General features: G+C 37.3%; 1 protein-coding gene across 3 annotated transcripts in view; it reads left to right on the top strand.

The window, feature by feature from the left end:
- Window positions 1-8950, top strand: part of kremen1 (kringle containing transmembrane protein 1) — a 127033-nt gene extending 118083 nt beyond the window's left edge. Inside the window, exons 8-11 of one of the 3 annotated variants that reach the window (XR_012405670.1) lie at window positions 1051-1263; window positions 3057-3141; window positions 3607-8067; window positions 8134-8950. Coding sequence is in view for 2 of the 3 variants with exons in the window: in NM_001114917.1 (NP_001108389.1) it covers window positions 1051-1263; window positions 3057-3141; window positions 3607-3763 (455 nt within the window). In the remaining variant the exon portion in view is untranslated. 3 annotated transcript variants of the gene reach the window in all.
- The last annotated feature ends 6208 nt before the right edge of the window (window positions 8951-15158 follow it).

Below are 15158 nucleotides of genomic sequence, written 5' to 3'. Positions count from 1 at the left end.
TGCGCAATGTTTAAGTATAGCTTCAACACAAATCTTTATACATGAGGTCCCAGGTCTCCACACAGATCATGTGACTTAAAACACAAATCACATGACTGCAAACCACTTGAATACTCACATAATTGTAAACAAAGAGATCGCTGTCATTTAAGGATAAGATTTGATGCCAGGAATAAGTTACCTCTGACATTACTTCAAAGACCACCTTGATCAGACACAGCATTATTTAGAGGTTGATATTACAAAACAAGTATTTTTACGATTAATAAAATAAATAAATTTAAATATTTTAAATTTAAATATTTTAATGTAATAATTAAATAAATTTTTAATTGACAAGATGAAGTGTGATCACATCCTCTAGAAAGCACCATTAAAAAGGTTGGCATCATAAACTTGCATTAGCTTGGGAAACCAGGGGAAAAAATCCCTTTACAAACAAAATTTATAAGACAGCTGCTGTGAAATTTTATTGGTGGATCCAAATATGAAGTTTAATCATAAGCTTAGCCAAGAATTTTAGAGAATTTGATGCGTCCCCATCAGGGCTTGACATTAACTTTTTTGATCACCAGCCACTGTGGCTAGTAGATTTCCTACATTACTAGCCACTTGCCATTTTCACTAGCCACAATTTTGTTGCTTGAAAAATATATTTTATATTAATAAATGTGACTACTAATCCTCTCATAAGGTATTCAGTCGTGCTGCTTTTCGATTCTAAGATCACATTTGCACGCATATTGGGCCATGCTTATTGTCGAACCCTGCTTTAACAAAACTACAATGTAAAAATTATTTCCAACCTGCCAAAGTGGCTAGTGGGTGCGGCTGTCTAACCTGCCAAAGCTGAAATCTACTCGCATTTGGCGGGTGTTCATGTAAAGCCCTGGTCCCCATTCAAAAAGATACCAGATGCACTTGCATACATTTAAGGCATTTCAAAAAATGTCCGCTGAATGAAATAACTTGCCTTAAAGCGACTTTGGCATTATTTTCTAACAAGTCAACTGGCCTGTAAACAATTCCTCCTTTCTGAACTCTCCACAGCTTTAAGAAATCCAGCATTCAGACCTGAAGAGGAGGACAATGGTGATGAAGAAGACACAAGTACAATGCGGCCGAACTCAGGAAGCACTACAACAAAATCAAACACCAGTCAGAGTGGAAAGTCCTCCCATCTCTACTACGTGATCACATCAAGTCCTGCAAACATGCCAGGTCAGTGGCATGGACCAGGCCGGACTGCGGGCCACAACACCAGTATGTGTTCAGTTTCCTTCATTACACTTCAGTTCTGATACTCTTACTCCTCCTATTTTTCATGCTAACAAACTAGATGTAGCAGTAGTTATGTATTTGCTCAGGCAATTGGTACTAAGTATATTGGAAATTATTTTAGGAATTGATTAAGTCAAGTCAAATTATAAAGTCAAGGCAATGTATTATATTTATATTGTATTAATATATATTAATATAGATTTATTTGTTTATAATGCTCAAAAATGCTTCAATAAATATATTTCCTTTTACAGTATTTACAAGAACAAAATGAAGTGATCAGAAGTGATTGTAAAGATTTTTATAATAGAATGTAAAGTCCAAAAATTAATAAATAAATATTTTGAAAAAAAAATGTGTTTATCATTTGGAAAATCTATTCGGAATTGTAAAACTTCACAGCTTTCCCAGTACTGGGTTGCAGCTGGAGGGCTATCCGCTGAGTGAAACAAATGCAGGAATTGTTAGTGGTTCATTCCATTGTGGCAACCCCTGATAAAATAAAGGGACTAAGCTGAAAGAAAGTGAATGAATGAATGAATGAATGAATGAATGAATGAATGAATGAATGAATGAATGAATGAATGAATGAATGAATGAATGAATATTTCACAGCATTACAGTTGCTGCATTTGTGTTAAAAATAAGAGACTGCTTTTAAAAACATTAACATTGAAATTAAAAAAATACAATAAATAAACTTACTGACCCCAAACCAGTGGTGCCCAAACTTTTTCTTATGAATGGCCAAAATCCAAGCTTGATAAAGAGCTGTGGGCCAAAGGTAAATATAGCAAACTGTGTAACATTAAAGTTGCCATATGTAATATCCTCATTTATTTCATAGTAGTTAAAAATAAAAATAAAAGATTACTTCAACTATATTTACTAATGCATTCTAATTTTTGGAAAATGTATATTAATTTAACAAACTTTGCCTTGATTTGCACGCTGATGTCTTCTGCTTTGTCCCATATTCGTTAAGTGACATTATGTACATTGTTTAAAAATCTGTTTCGTTTACAAAATTTTATTGAAACATTCAATTTCATTTTTGTAGCTGAACAATAAAACAAACAGATTACATTAAAATAGAAATGAGAAACTCTGTTACAGGCATTCCCCAACCCTTCCCAATCCTTTTCCCTTTGGCACGCCAAATCAAAAGATACAAAGGGCCAACTTTGGCCTGCGGGCCCTAGTTTGGCCATCTCTGCCCTAAACATTGCGTTTAATTAATTATTTCTAAAAATCCCAAGAAGCAAGATTTAAAACATTTTAGCTGATACAGTATATCTCAGAAGGAGGTATAGTCTAAAAATAGTCACACAATTTTCACAACTATATGGTATAATATATTCTGTTTATATTGTCTGGAAAGCTATATAGAATATTTGCTACAATTTTAATGTTGTTAAACATTATTTAATCAATTTCATATAAATTCATTATGATTTTACAACTTTTTTTATTCTACTTCTAAAGTTAACCAATCTTTATTCAAGTCAGTGATCTCAAACTCAATTCCTGGAGGGCTGCAGCTCTGCAGATTTTTTTCTCCAACCACACCCAACTCACACCTGCTTAATCGTCTCTCGTAGTCTTGAACACCTTGATTAGTTGGATCAGCTGTGTTTGATTAGGGTTGGAGCAAAACTGTGCAGAGCTGCGGCCCTCCAGAAATCCAGTTTGAGACCTATGATTTAAGTAATCCCTTTCAGTACAAGCTCAAATACAAGACTATAATTGTCTAATAAATGTGTCATGTTTTACAGTGTGGACCATCTATGCGTTAGCTGCCCTGCTAACGCTAACAGTCATAGCCATGGTCGCTAAACTGCTTCTGCATCTTACTGTAAAGTAAGTACACGTGCATGCTTGCATTTTTTATATGCAAACCGGGGACATTTTCGAAGCCATTAGTCAAAATAGCACTGAAATCTTACTTGTGATTATCTCTGAGTTGAAAAAATGGGAACAATATATTCTGTATGTTTATCACTGCTAATTCAAACAGCTCCAGTCTGTGGCAAAACAACAAAAACCAGTGCCCCCAGAAAACAGAAACATCTAGTCGCCAAAATAATAAAGTGTCCTATAAAGAATCATGATGATTAAATTGACTTGCTTATCTTCCTTGTTGAAGGTTTTATTGCTGTTAAAAGGACACTGATTTGATTTGCTGCTTTATCAGGGCTGTGTTGTCAGATTTATAGTGTCCGTTTTTGCTCTACATATACATCTTCCTGCACATTTTGCATATCATTTGCTCTAAGCATCCATAAACATTTGATATATATCAACCGTCTTTTTATCCCTTCTCAGGTCCCCGTCCATCCCATCAATAAGCGGGTCAGAATCATGCGCACAGAGCACTACATCTGAACCCTGGATCATCCTCTACAGACCTTCCACCATCTCTCTGTTCAAGAAGAAGCTCAAAAACCACCACGGAGACCTCAGCCCACTTGTGGGAAACTAACCTCAACGCCTCTGACCTCTACGGCTGCACAAAGGATGTATACACTGTACGCAATGCTGGTCTTCTGCTGCTGGGCTATAAGAAAGACATCCAACCGAAATGACCCGAGCAGGCCTCAGTTGATCGATTGTTGGGTAACTAATGAATAAACTGTGCAAAAAGAGCTTGATTCCACTGGCTGAAGCGCTTACTCTCAATTTGCATCTCAACCAATCACCAATCATGTGACAGGTGCACATATAAACCAAGAGATTTGATTAGCAAAGGAGTTCTGGGATGTTTCCGTAGCCGCATGTCAGAACGAACAATGACCGTTGGCGGAAATAAAATGGATAGTGGCTCAGCCGTTTCTGCAGGTGCTTTCACAGAAGTGATTGACCGATAAGCGTCTGCATGAAAGAAAGCAGGAGACTCCCTGTGGAGCACACTCTGAAAGACAAAACCACTTACATAACCAAAATAATGCCACGGTGCCCAAGCAAGCCCATCTAGAGGAGAGATACGATTGTGTTTCAGACGCTCTTTAACCTCTAATGTAGGTCACCTGTTGTTGAGGAGCACAGAACTCCTTTCTTCAGCTGGCTGAATCGGTGGAGGATTGATGTCACAATCATGTCGGGAGCAATTCAGACTCAAAGTGAACAACAAAAAAAGTCTCTCTTGAGAGAGAAAGAGAGATTCAGCAAGATGGACTGCGGAGATCCAAAGCCTGAAATTGCTACAAGTTGGGCAATGTTCAAAACAAGCTATGTTCGAGACATCCCTGTGGACCTCGCTTTCGTCTCTCGTTGTTTGTGTTGGGTTTGATCTTTCTGCATTGCCTTTAAGTGCCTTCAGGATTGAAAAAAAGACTAAAAAAAACAAACAAAAAAAACTCTTGTCTGTCTTCTAGGCTGTCACAATGTCTCAGTGATGTAAACAAGCATTAATCCTTCACACCATTGAATTGCAAATGAGAAAAAGCACCACCGAGGAAGTGATTTTCTTCTTCTTGGGGATTCTTGAGATGAATCTAGTCTTGTGGGTGTCATTGGGCCATGTTATTCTTGTCAGGTCTTTCGACTTGAGCAAGAGAAGCATTGTGATGAACATTGTGTAATTCTGTGTGGGAACAATCAAACGCCATCCCCTTTCAATCCACTCCCCAACAGAGGCAGTGGTGAAATTCTTCCAAAACAATTTGCTCTTTCTCTCCCTTCACCACAACTTAAGCTCTCACATTCTGAAGCACATTTCCAGCCAGTTGAAAACCATACAGATCACTGCACTGCTAGCTGCGGGGATTGAGAATGTTTCTCAGAAGGAACGCTAGTTCTAGTTAAAAAGATCATCCAATAATTCAAAAACATTCTGTCATTTTCTCAGCCTCATGACTTCCCAAACCTATATGACTACCTTGGAACACAAGAGAAGATGTTTTGAACAATTTTTGACCATGCATTGAAAGTCAGAGGGATACAACACAAAATTTAGTTATGGAAGGCAACTATTAAAAGCTGTTGGGATAAACCAAACCAACACATTAGCCACTCAGATGCGGTCAAGCTACACTTTCTACCCTATTGACTTCCATTCATGCGTATGGGCAAACACAAGTTCATTTGGCAAGTTTCACAAGTTGCTGTGTTCCAGATAGGCAAGGGCAGGTAAAAGATTCTAGCGGTATGATAACCTTTGATAAAACCGTGACTTTTCCAAACCGCGGTAAACCGTCAAACCGATTATTGTCCGATGCCTAGTTCCAAAGTTCAAGCTTGGTGAACTCACTTGGTGAATGAGGGATCAAAACGTGACCTCTCTGCAAACGCTCATTTCATCAGTTTCACATCACCTTGTTTTATCTTACCCGTTTCACAACATCGTTTGACAGAATTTTGCATGGTCGAACTCTAGTGTGACCACAGCTTTAGTGTGCCGGCTTCACTTGCTAAAACACCAGTTGGAATCCCGTTAAGAGTCTGTAGAGATTTTGACTGTGGCCCCTGGCAATGGTTAGACGAGGCTGAGGAGAGGGTGGCATGGTGGTTAGCACTGTCACCTCACAGCAACGTCGCTGGTTCAAGTCCTGGCTGGGCCAGTTGGCATTTCTGTGTACAGTTTGCATGTTCTCCCCATGTTGGCATGGGTTTCTTCTGGGTGCGAGGGTTTCCAGAAAGTTGAATAAACTAAAATGGCCGTAGTGTATGTGTGTGAATGTGAGACTGTATGGGAGTTTCCCAGTACTGGGTTGCATCTGGATGGGCATCCACTGCGTGAAATATATGCTATGAGTAAGTTAGCAGTTTATTCCGCTGTGGCGACCCCTGATAAATAAAGGGACCAAGCCGAAGGAAAATGAATGAATGAGTTTGAGGAGGCCCCCTTAAAACACAGGGTCAACTCAACTCAATTTATTTCTAGAGCACTTTCAACCAACCACAATGGGTACCAAAGTGCTGTACATGAAAACACATAATACATGCAAACAAACAAGAGACCAAAATACATAAACGCACAACACATGATTAAAAGCTTAAGAATATAAGTGTGTTTCAGTGACCTCTGAAATGACTCCAAATTTGGAGATGTTCTTATGAAGAGCAGAAGATCGTTCCAAAGTCTTGGAGCTGCTACTGAAAAAGCTCTATCACCTTGACATTTCAAGCGTGATCATGGAACTTGCAAATAGAGTTAAACCCTAGAGTGAAGGGGTCTTACATGTTGGTGTATAATATTAGCTCAGAAATATACTCAGGGGCCAGGCCATGGAGGGATTTAAAAATATACAGCAGTACTTTGACTGAATTCTAAACTGGATCGGTAGCCAGTGTAGGGAAACCAGTACAGGTGTGATGTGCTCTTGTTTTTTTTTTGTTTGTTTTTTTCGTGCCTGTTAAAAGCCTGGCAGCTGAGTTCTGGACCTGCTGTAGTTGAGAGAGAGGGAGGCCTTACTCACACCCAGATACAATGCGTTGCAATAATCCAGACAAGAAGACATGAAGGCATGAACAGCCTTCTCCCTACCCTATCCCGATGTCTCTATCTATGACTCTCTAATGAGTGTAAGGTTTAGAGGTTTTGAGTGTTATAGAGCCCAATTAATAAGAGCTGTGTGAGTAAAGCCCAAAGTACGGATGGCCAGTAATGGCCAAAATTCCATTTTATGAGTAATTTTATTTCAACGTAACAATATATTTAACAATATCAACAAAAAAGATTGTAATAAAAAATGTAATACTTTATACATGAAAAGGCCTGTAGATTTATGTCCATAGTAGATGTTTTGTTCTTAGATAAAACTTTTTATTAAGCCTGGTTTATACTTCTGCGTCGGGTGATAGGTGTGACCCATGGCGCGTGCCTTATACTTATACTTATCTTTGTGTTACTCTGCAGTAACACTTCCGAAACATTAGCCGGCAGTGAGGTTTTTATGTTCCTCTTTGTCGAGTTTCTTCGTTGATGTTTTGCTTTTTCTGAACACTTCCTTAATGTAGAAGTAGCTCTAACTCTCTTATTTTGAGGTGTGAACTGGCAGACGTGCAACAACTTTAATCATGAGGTAAAAACAACACAAAACTTTCCATCAGGAGCTCCTCTATGGGAATCGACACTTGTAAACACTCGCTCCATCTGGCTCGCGCAGCTCTCTGTCCCGCCCACACTCGTCAACGCTACCAAGCTGACCAATCACAGACGTGTCGTTTCATTTTTTGAGAGGTGCGCATCAGCGTCGGCAACAGCCACAGCGAGGGTTATGCGTCCACGTGCAGGCTGTGCCGAAGCTTGATGGAGAAGTATAAATCCGCCTTTACTGTAACACAGCATTCCCAGAATAAACATCTCATGGGGCAGACACTAGGACACAGTTGGAGACACATAAGTTAGCCACACCCTCTAGTTTATATTATATTATATTAATATCATCATACTTCCCAGCTCTAGTCAAAAGTTTACTTCGCCTGTCCACATTTCATGCGCAGTCTTTAAAATGTGATATTGGTCATCAGGTGTTACCATGGGGTGCCCAAACTCAGTTCTGGAGGGCCAGTGTCCTGTAGATTTTAGCTCCAACTTGCCTCAACACACCTGCACGGATTTTTCTAGTAAGTGCTTGGTTAGCTTGCCCAGGTGTGTCTGATTGTGGTTGGAACTAAACTTTGCAGTACATGGGCCCTCCAGGACAAAAATTTGGCATGCCTGTCATAGACACTTGCTTCTTGCTTTTATATGTATAGCATCCAAGCAAACAATTTTCTGTTTATTAGACATCTAATAGACATCTAAAAATAGATGCCTAAGAAAAGCCCAAAACTAGACCAGTCGTCAAATAAACAGGTTAGACAGACTTTACATGTGTAGTCATTAATTTCTGTTTATTTGACGACTAGTCTAGCTTTGGCCTATTCTTAGACGTCTATTATATTTTCACTGACAGCTCACATTTAGCCTTGTTTTAACCAAGACGACTATGTTTAGACGTCTATTAGACATTTTATTAAAAACAAAAAAAAATGCTTGCTGGGATCTACACCGACAGGAAAATTAGGCTGCTTCCAGATGTTGTGTGTACAACAGCAAGCCCAATGTGAATATTGAAACCTAATGCGTTCTCCAGGTAATACTGCACGTGGGTCAGACTTTTGCATTTGTGATTATCCCCAGTTAACTATATTTTGAAAGCGATGTGAAATTGGCTATACATGAGAGAAAAGCAGTGCAAAAAATAATAATTTTCAAATCTTAAACTCGATTACCTTGGCCTCACATTAGTAACCAAACATGTAGTACCTTTTCCTTTTTATCAAAAACTATTTGGAGAACCAGTATGTATGCAAGGAGCAATACCAGTAGCCAATAAGTGAACTGCAGAGACAAATTTAGTGAATTTAGTTTTTGAGAAACTAAAGTTTTTGAATCAAATTACTCTGAATTTACTCATTTACCTAAATGTAATGAATGAGCCCCACTGTACCCAACTGACTTTCATTGTATAAACAAAAAAATGTGAGTGATTGATGACAGAAATGTTTTTTGTTTTTTTTTTGTTTTGAGTGTACAAACATCAAATGTCATGAAATTCAGCTTGCAGTTTTGTACTTAGTTCTGTGCATAATATGTAATGTAAGCTTCAGTGGCCCTTTAATCTAAAATTTCTTTTGACAACAGTCAGCATTCATTGTGATGAGCATTACCATCGCATTGGACAAAAAAGAAATTCACCACATTAAGCACTTTATTAGCGAAGTACTTATCTTCTATGTTTTATGAGAAACCAAAAGCATTTTTCCAAACAATTTACAATGATTGTATCTAAACTTGCTTCTTCAAAATCACTATATTGTACAACAGAACAACTCTCAAATTCAACTCTTGGAAGGCCGCAGCTCTGCATAGTTTAGCTCCAACCACCTCCAGCTCACACTTACTTAATAGTCTCTTGTAGTCTTGAACAGCTTAATTAGGTTGGAGCAAAGCTCTGCAGAGCTGCGGCCCTCCAGGAATCCAGTTTGAGACCTATGCTGTAATACAACCTCAGTTAAATGAACACTCCTTTTTTTGGAAATAAATTTTAATTTTGCATCTGTAGACAGTTGAGTTTCACAATTTTTAATCCATTCAGCTGATCTCCAGGTCTGGCAGGAACATTTTTAGCTTAGCTTAGCATAACTCATTGAATCGGATTAGACCATTAGCAAAAAATGACCGCAGAAAAACTTATTTTTTATTTAAAGATTGACTTTCCTGTGGTTACATTGTGTACTAAGATTGACTGAAAGTTTAAAGTTGCTACCTTCTATTCTGATAAGGATAAGAACTATACTCTCATTCTGGCGTAATAATCAAGGGACTTTGCTGCCATACCATGGCTGTAGCAGGTGCAATGATATTACGCAGCATTTGAAAATACACTGGAATAAGAGAGAATCTTTAAAACAGGACAATTATCAAATCTTTTTCAAATTTTAAACTAAAATGCTAATGGTCTAATTCATTTCAATGACTTATGCTAAGCTAAGCTAAAAGTGCTCCCATCCAGACCTGTGTTTTTCGACTAAAAATGGTAAAACTAAACTTGTAATCTCTAGAAGTCTTCTAGAATTAGCCTATTTCCAAATAAAGTGGAGTGTTTCTTTAAGCAAGTACTCAATCTAATGCAAACATGTCATATTTGTCTGACCTGATGATGTATTTTGGTCGTGTTCTCAGCCTCGGTTTGACAATAGACTTTTATTTTACAACTCCCCTAAACAGCTGAGTTTCACTTTTCTTAATTTATTCATCTGATCTCCGGGTCAGGCAGGAGCACATTTAGCTTAGATTAGCATAAATCATTGAATCGGATTAGACAATTAGCCTTTCCTCTAAACTGACTAAAGGGTTTTGTTGATTTTCTTATTTTAGCTTGATATATCTGTAGTTAAATTGTGTACTAAGACTGACAGAAAATTAAAAGTTGCTATTTTCTAGGCCGATATAGCTAGGAGGTATACCCCTATTCTCGAAAAAATAATCAAGGGACTCTTCTGCCATACCATAGCTGTTGCATGTGCAATGATATTACACAGCACCTGAAATTACACTGGCATGAGAGAGAATCTTTAAAACAGGAAAGTTATCAATTTTTCAAAAATTATTTTGAATTTCAAACTGAAATGCTAATGGTCTAATCCGTTTCAATGATTTATGCTAAGCTAAGCTAAAAGTGCTCCCGGCCAGACCTGTTTTTCGACTAAAAATGGTAAAACTAAACTTGTAATCTCTAGAAGTCTTCTAGAATTAGCCTATTTTTAAATAAAGTGGAGTGTTTCTTTAAGCAAGTACTCAACCTATTGCAAACATGTCATATTTGTCTGACCTGATGATGTATTTTGGTCGTGTTCTCAGCCTTGGTTAAATGAACACTATTTTGTTTTGACTATAGACTTTTATTTTACATCTCCCCTAAACAGTTCAATTTCACAATTTTAATTCATTCATCTGATCTCTGGGTCAGGCGGGAGCACATTTAGCTTAGCTTAACATAAATCATTGAATCGGATTGGACCGTTAACATCTTGCTTAAAAATTACCAAAGAGTTTTGTTGATTTTCTTACTTTAGCTTGATATATTTGTAGTTAAATTGTGTACTAAGACTGACGGAAAATTAAAAGCTGCTGTTTTCTAGGCCGATATAGCTAGGAAGTATACCCCTATTCTGCTGCCATACCATGGCTGTTGCAGGTGGAATGATATTACACAGCACCTTAAAATACTCTGGAATGGGAGAAAAATTTTAAATAGGAAAATTATCAAATCTTTTTTTAAATTTTATGACCAAAATGCTAATGGTCTAATCCGTTTCAATGATCTATGCTAAGCTAATGTAAAAGTGCTCAAGGCCAGACCTGTTTTTTGACTAAAAAATGGTAAAACTAAACTTGTAATCTCCAGGAGTCTTCTAAAATTAGCCTATTTTCAAATAAACTGGAGTGTTTCTCTAAGCAAGTACTCACCTATCCAATCAAAATGCAAAGATGTGATATTTGTCTGACCTGATGCTGTATTTTGGTCGTGTTCTCATCTGCACTCTGTTAATTATTTCATACTTCGTCATACCCAGAGCTCTGCAGTGCCCAGGGCTGCCCATGCATGCTAAAGTATCACAGAGAGAGAAAGAGACAAACCCAAAGTGACAGGTTAAATCTAACAAGGTCACATTCGTCTGGAAAGGCTGGTGAATAATGCAGAAACCAGGCGTACATTTAGATCGCAAAAACCCGAACGCCATAGCACTTTTAGCAGTGGAAAAAAAAGTGTCATATCCTTCTGTGGTTTATCACAATGTCAGTGGGCTTTCTTTCTGAGAAACCGAGATAGGAATCCCAACAACTTTGGGAAAAGGGATGCTTCCAGGGATAATAATAAATAAAAAAAAAGATGTTGTTTTCATGGAATTGTAAATAAAATAGTGAGAATTTTAATTTATACCATAAATTATTGTTATTTTGGATGTCAAATGGGATATAATCTATCTTTTGTATAAGTACCTTTGTAGTTTTTATTTAATGTGTCCCGAGTGCGAAAATAAATATGCATGTTTCTTATGCCTGCCGTGTTTGACTTGTCACTTGTGCTTTCTTTATTAATGACGACACACAGTCATTTACATAGTGAAGAGGGATTTACAATGCAAATGAGTTGCTTTAGGAGACTCTCGAATTTGCTTGCAAGATGACCAAAGTTGCGCACACAGCCACAGCTTTATTAAACAGATATGACAAAGGGGGAAATATGCAAACAAGCATGCAACTAGACAGACCTCCAAAACACTAACATCTGCTGAAGAGGAGGAAAAAAGCGAAGGAAGGAAGAAATTCAGCTCTGATGTTTTCTTCGTTTCTTAAATGCTTATCAGATAAAATGACTACCAGACGCAGAGTGGATGCACAAACAAAGCCTGTATTACAGGCCCCATGTGTAAGCCATTTCCCCCTCTGTGTGTCCAAGTGTGTGTGTGTGTGTGTAGTCACAGCTGCCCACCTGCAGATGTTCATAGTATGTGAGGTGAAAATATTCACAAAGCGGTACAAGTTAACGCAAATATGAATAACAGAAAAAAACTAGTTGATTACGTTAAGTTACCTAAGTAAACCAGACCCTTAGCCAGGGAGGGTTCAGGTGATTCGAAAGACCCACCCCGCTGCACTCTCAGAAATAAAGGTACGCAAGCCGTCACTGTGGTGGTACCTTTTCAAAAGGTAAACATTTGTACTTAAAGGGTTCATATTGGTACCTCAGAAGTATATATTAGTACCTAAAACTTTTAAGAGGAACACTTTTGTACTTTTTAAGTACTAATATGTACCCTTGAGGTATCAATATGGACCTTTAAGGTACAAATTTGTACTTTTTAAAAAGGTACCACCCCAGTGACAGCTTGCATACCTTTATTTCTGAGTGTACTGACAAAGGTCCAGTATTTGTCCCATACATTAGCTCATTTGTTCTATTTTGAGTGTTATGCCATCATAATTTATCATAATAACCCATTGAAAAAGGCTTTAAGACCTGCTAGTGAAGTCAACTTTTACTGTATTGTTGTAGAGAAAACATTTTACCAGTAACTTTTATTCTAAGTCTTGGACCTTATTCTTAAAAGACAAAATGACCAATAAAATGTTGTAAAGCACCAAAGGCAGCCCATATTAATGTTACCTATAATACTTAATAAGCTATTGTTGTTATCTAAATATTTAAATGTACTTTTTAAAAGAGAGACTAGAAAAATGGCGAAGCTCTACATTATTATCATTATTATTCAATTTTTATTATTCAAATGCCAAAATTCTGACTGAAGAAAGTTTTTAGGCCAGTTTGTTATTTGCCTAATAAATGACAATAGGCCACAGTTTTTAATTTAATACTTTTTTTTAGCCCCTCGTGAAATGTGATGTAATGAATTTGTATTTTAAATATAAGTAGCCTATTTTTCATGTTTTTATTCTAAATCTTCAGAAAATATTTAAAAAGTGACCATCTGCCAAACTAATCTAGCAATCCTGCTTAAAATGTCACTAAAACGCAGTATTTAAACCTCTCGATTAAATAAAAAATCGGTCTAAAAACTGCAAAAAGTCGTGGCGACCCCGGATTACAGTTTTTCTCAGTGGCTTTGATGCATTTCTCACTACACTATTTACATTTGCACAACAGTTAATGCATTTCTCAAAACAATTAGTCATTTGTGCACATCATAGTAGCAGTTTCTCATTCCTTCTAACAAATTGCAAATGCTTTTGGACATGCATCAATTGCTTTGATGTGACTGAGAAAAACTGCCGAAAAGAGAATGAATGAATGAATGAATGAATGAATGAATGAATGAATGAATGAATGAATAAACTGCAAAAAGTCCACTTTTTTGAGGAAAAAGAACCACCCCCTTCACCAGGCTGACTGTGGTCATGTTAACTATTATCTTTGACTTTGAGTGCTGATTTAAATGGTGTTTGCCTGAATATACTATAACCCAAATTAGCCTTTATTTTTACTAATTAAATTACCTCACATAATGTCACTCATAAAGTCTTTCCAATGTTTATTTACACTGAGTTCACTCCGAAGCAACACTTCAGTTTTCTACAAGCATGACTATGAATACGAATCCTACAGTGACACCTACTGATAGGAGTTACAAAACACTTTATTTTATTTAGTATGTGTTGAAGATACACAGACAATTTACAGTCATCGGTGTTGAAGGGGCACTGTTAGCCTCACAGCAAGCACTAGCTCCTCACAGTTGGCATTTCTGTGTGGAGTTCGCATGTTCTCCCCGTGTTGGCGTGGGTTTCCCCCGGGTGCCCTGGTTTCTCCCACAGTCCAACGACATGAATTAATTAACTAAATTGGCCGTAGTGTGTGTGTGTGTGTGTGTGTGTCTGTGTGTGTGTGCGCGTGTGTGTGTATGGGTGTTTCCCAGTCCTGGGTTACAGCTGGAAGGGCATCTGCTGTGAAATACATATGCTGGATACCCTGCTCAAAAAATCTGCATAGACCAGCATGGGAATCATGCTGGTCAATGCTGGTTTGGCTGGTCTACTTGCTCGGTCTTGCTTGTGATGCTGGTAGACCAGCTTGTCTTGTTAAGATTAATTCAATTGTTTGTTTCTGTTAAAATTACTGAAATAAAAAAATAAACTGAAATTAAGCTAGCATTGTCAAGAAGTGCTTTAAAAGAAGTATATTAATATATTGTCAAGTTTTTGGCCTGCAATAAAACATACACCATATAAAACTTTGAAATGATCATGCTTCATCTGCATTGATACAAGTGCGAGATGAATCCAGTACAATATTGTGTGGGTTGTTTAATCAAATAAAATTGCAGTAACATTAGAAAGCCTTTTGTTCAGTTGTAGTTTCAATCTCAGTTACAACCCTTAAAAAGTTGATTAACAGTTACATTACTTACCTAAATAAACTATTATCTTTGAGTAGATTTCACCCAAATAAGCCTTTACTCATTAAATGACCTCAGTCACAAACGTTCACTGCAGTTTTCTATAAGTATGACTATGAATATGAATCCTACAGTGCCACCTAATGGTAGGAGTAACAGAACACCATTTCATTTGGGATGTGCTGAAAGTTTATTTAATAAATGGTAGATGACATGATATTTTAAGCAGTGCTGCTAGCAGTAAAACACTGAAATATGTACACACACGTGTAACTTGCATCTTAATGTATTAGTGAGCCTTAAATTGCCAAAGCATAACCTTTTTACAGTAAGCTTGGATAAATATTCAATTCTATTCAATTTATGTTTAATTCTGTAGCATTTTTACAATGTAGATTGTGTCAAAGCAGTTTAACATATAAGTTCTAGTAAATTGAAAATGTGTCCGTCCAATGATACTAAAATAATCA

Source organism: Danio rerio, chromosome 5, assembly GCF_049306965.1.
Source record: "Danio rerio strain Tuebingen ecotype United States chromosome 5, GRCz12tu, whole genome shotgun sequence".
NCBI classification, from domain to species: domain Eukaryota; kingdom Metazoa; phylum Chordata; class Actinopteri; order Cypriniformes; family Danionidae; genus Danio; species Danio rerio.
This window is presented reverse-complemented; position numbering and strand designations above follow the sequence as displayed.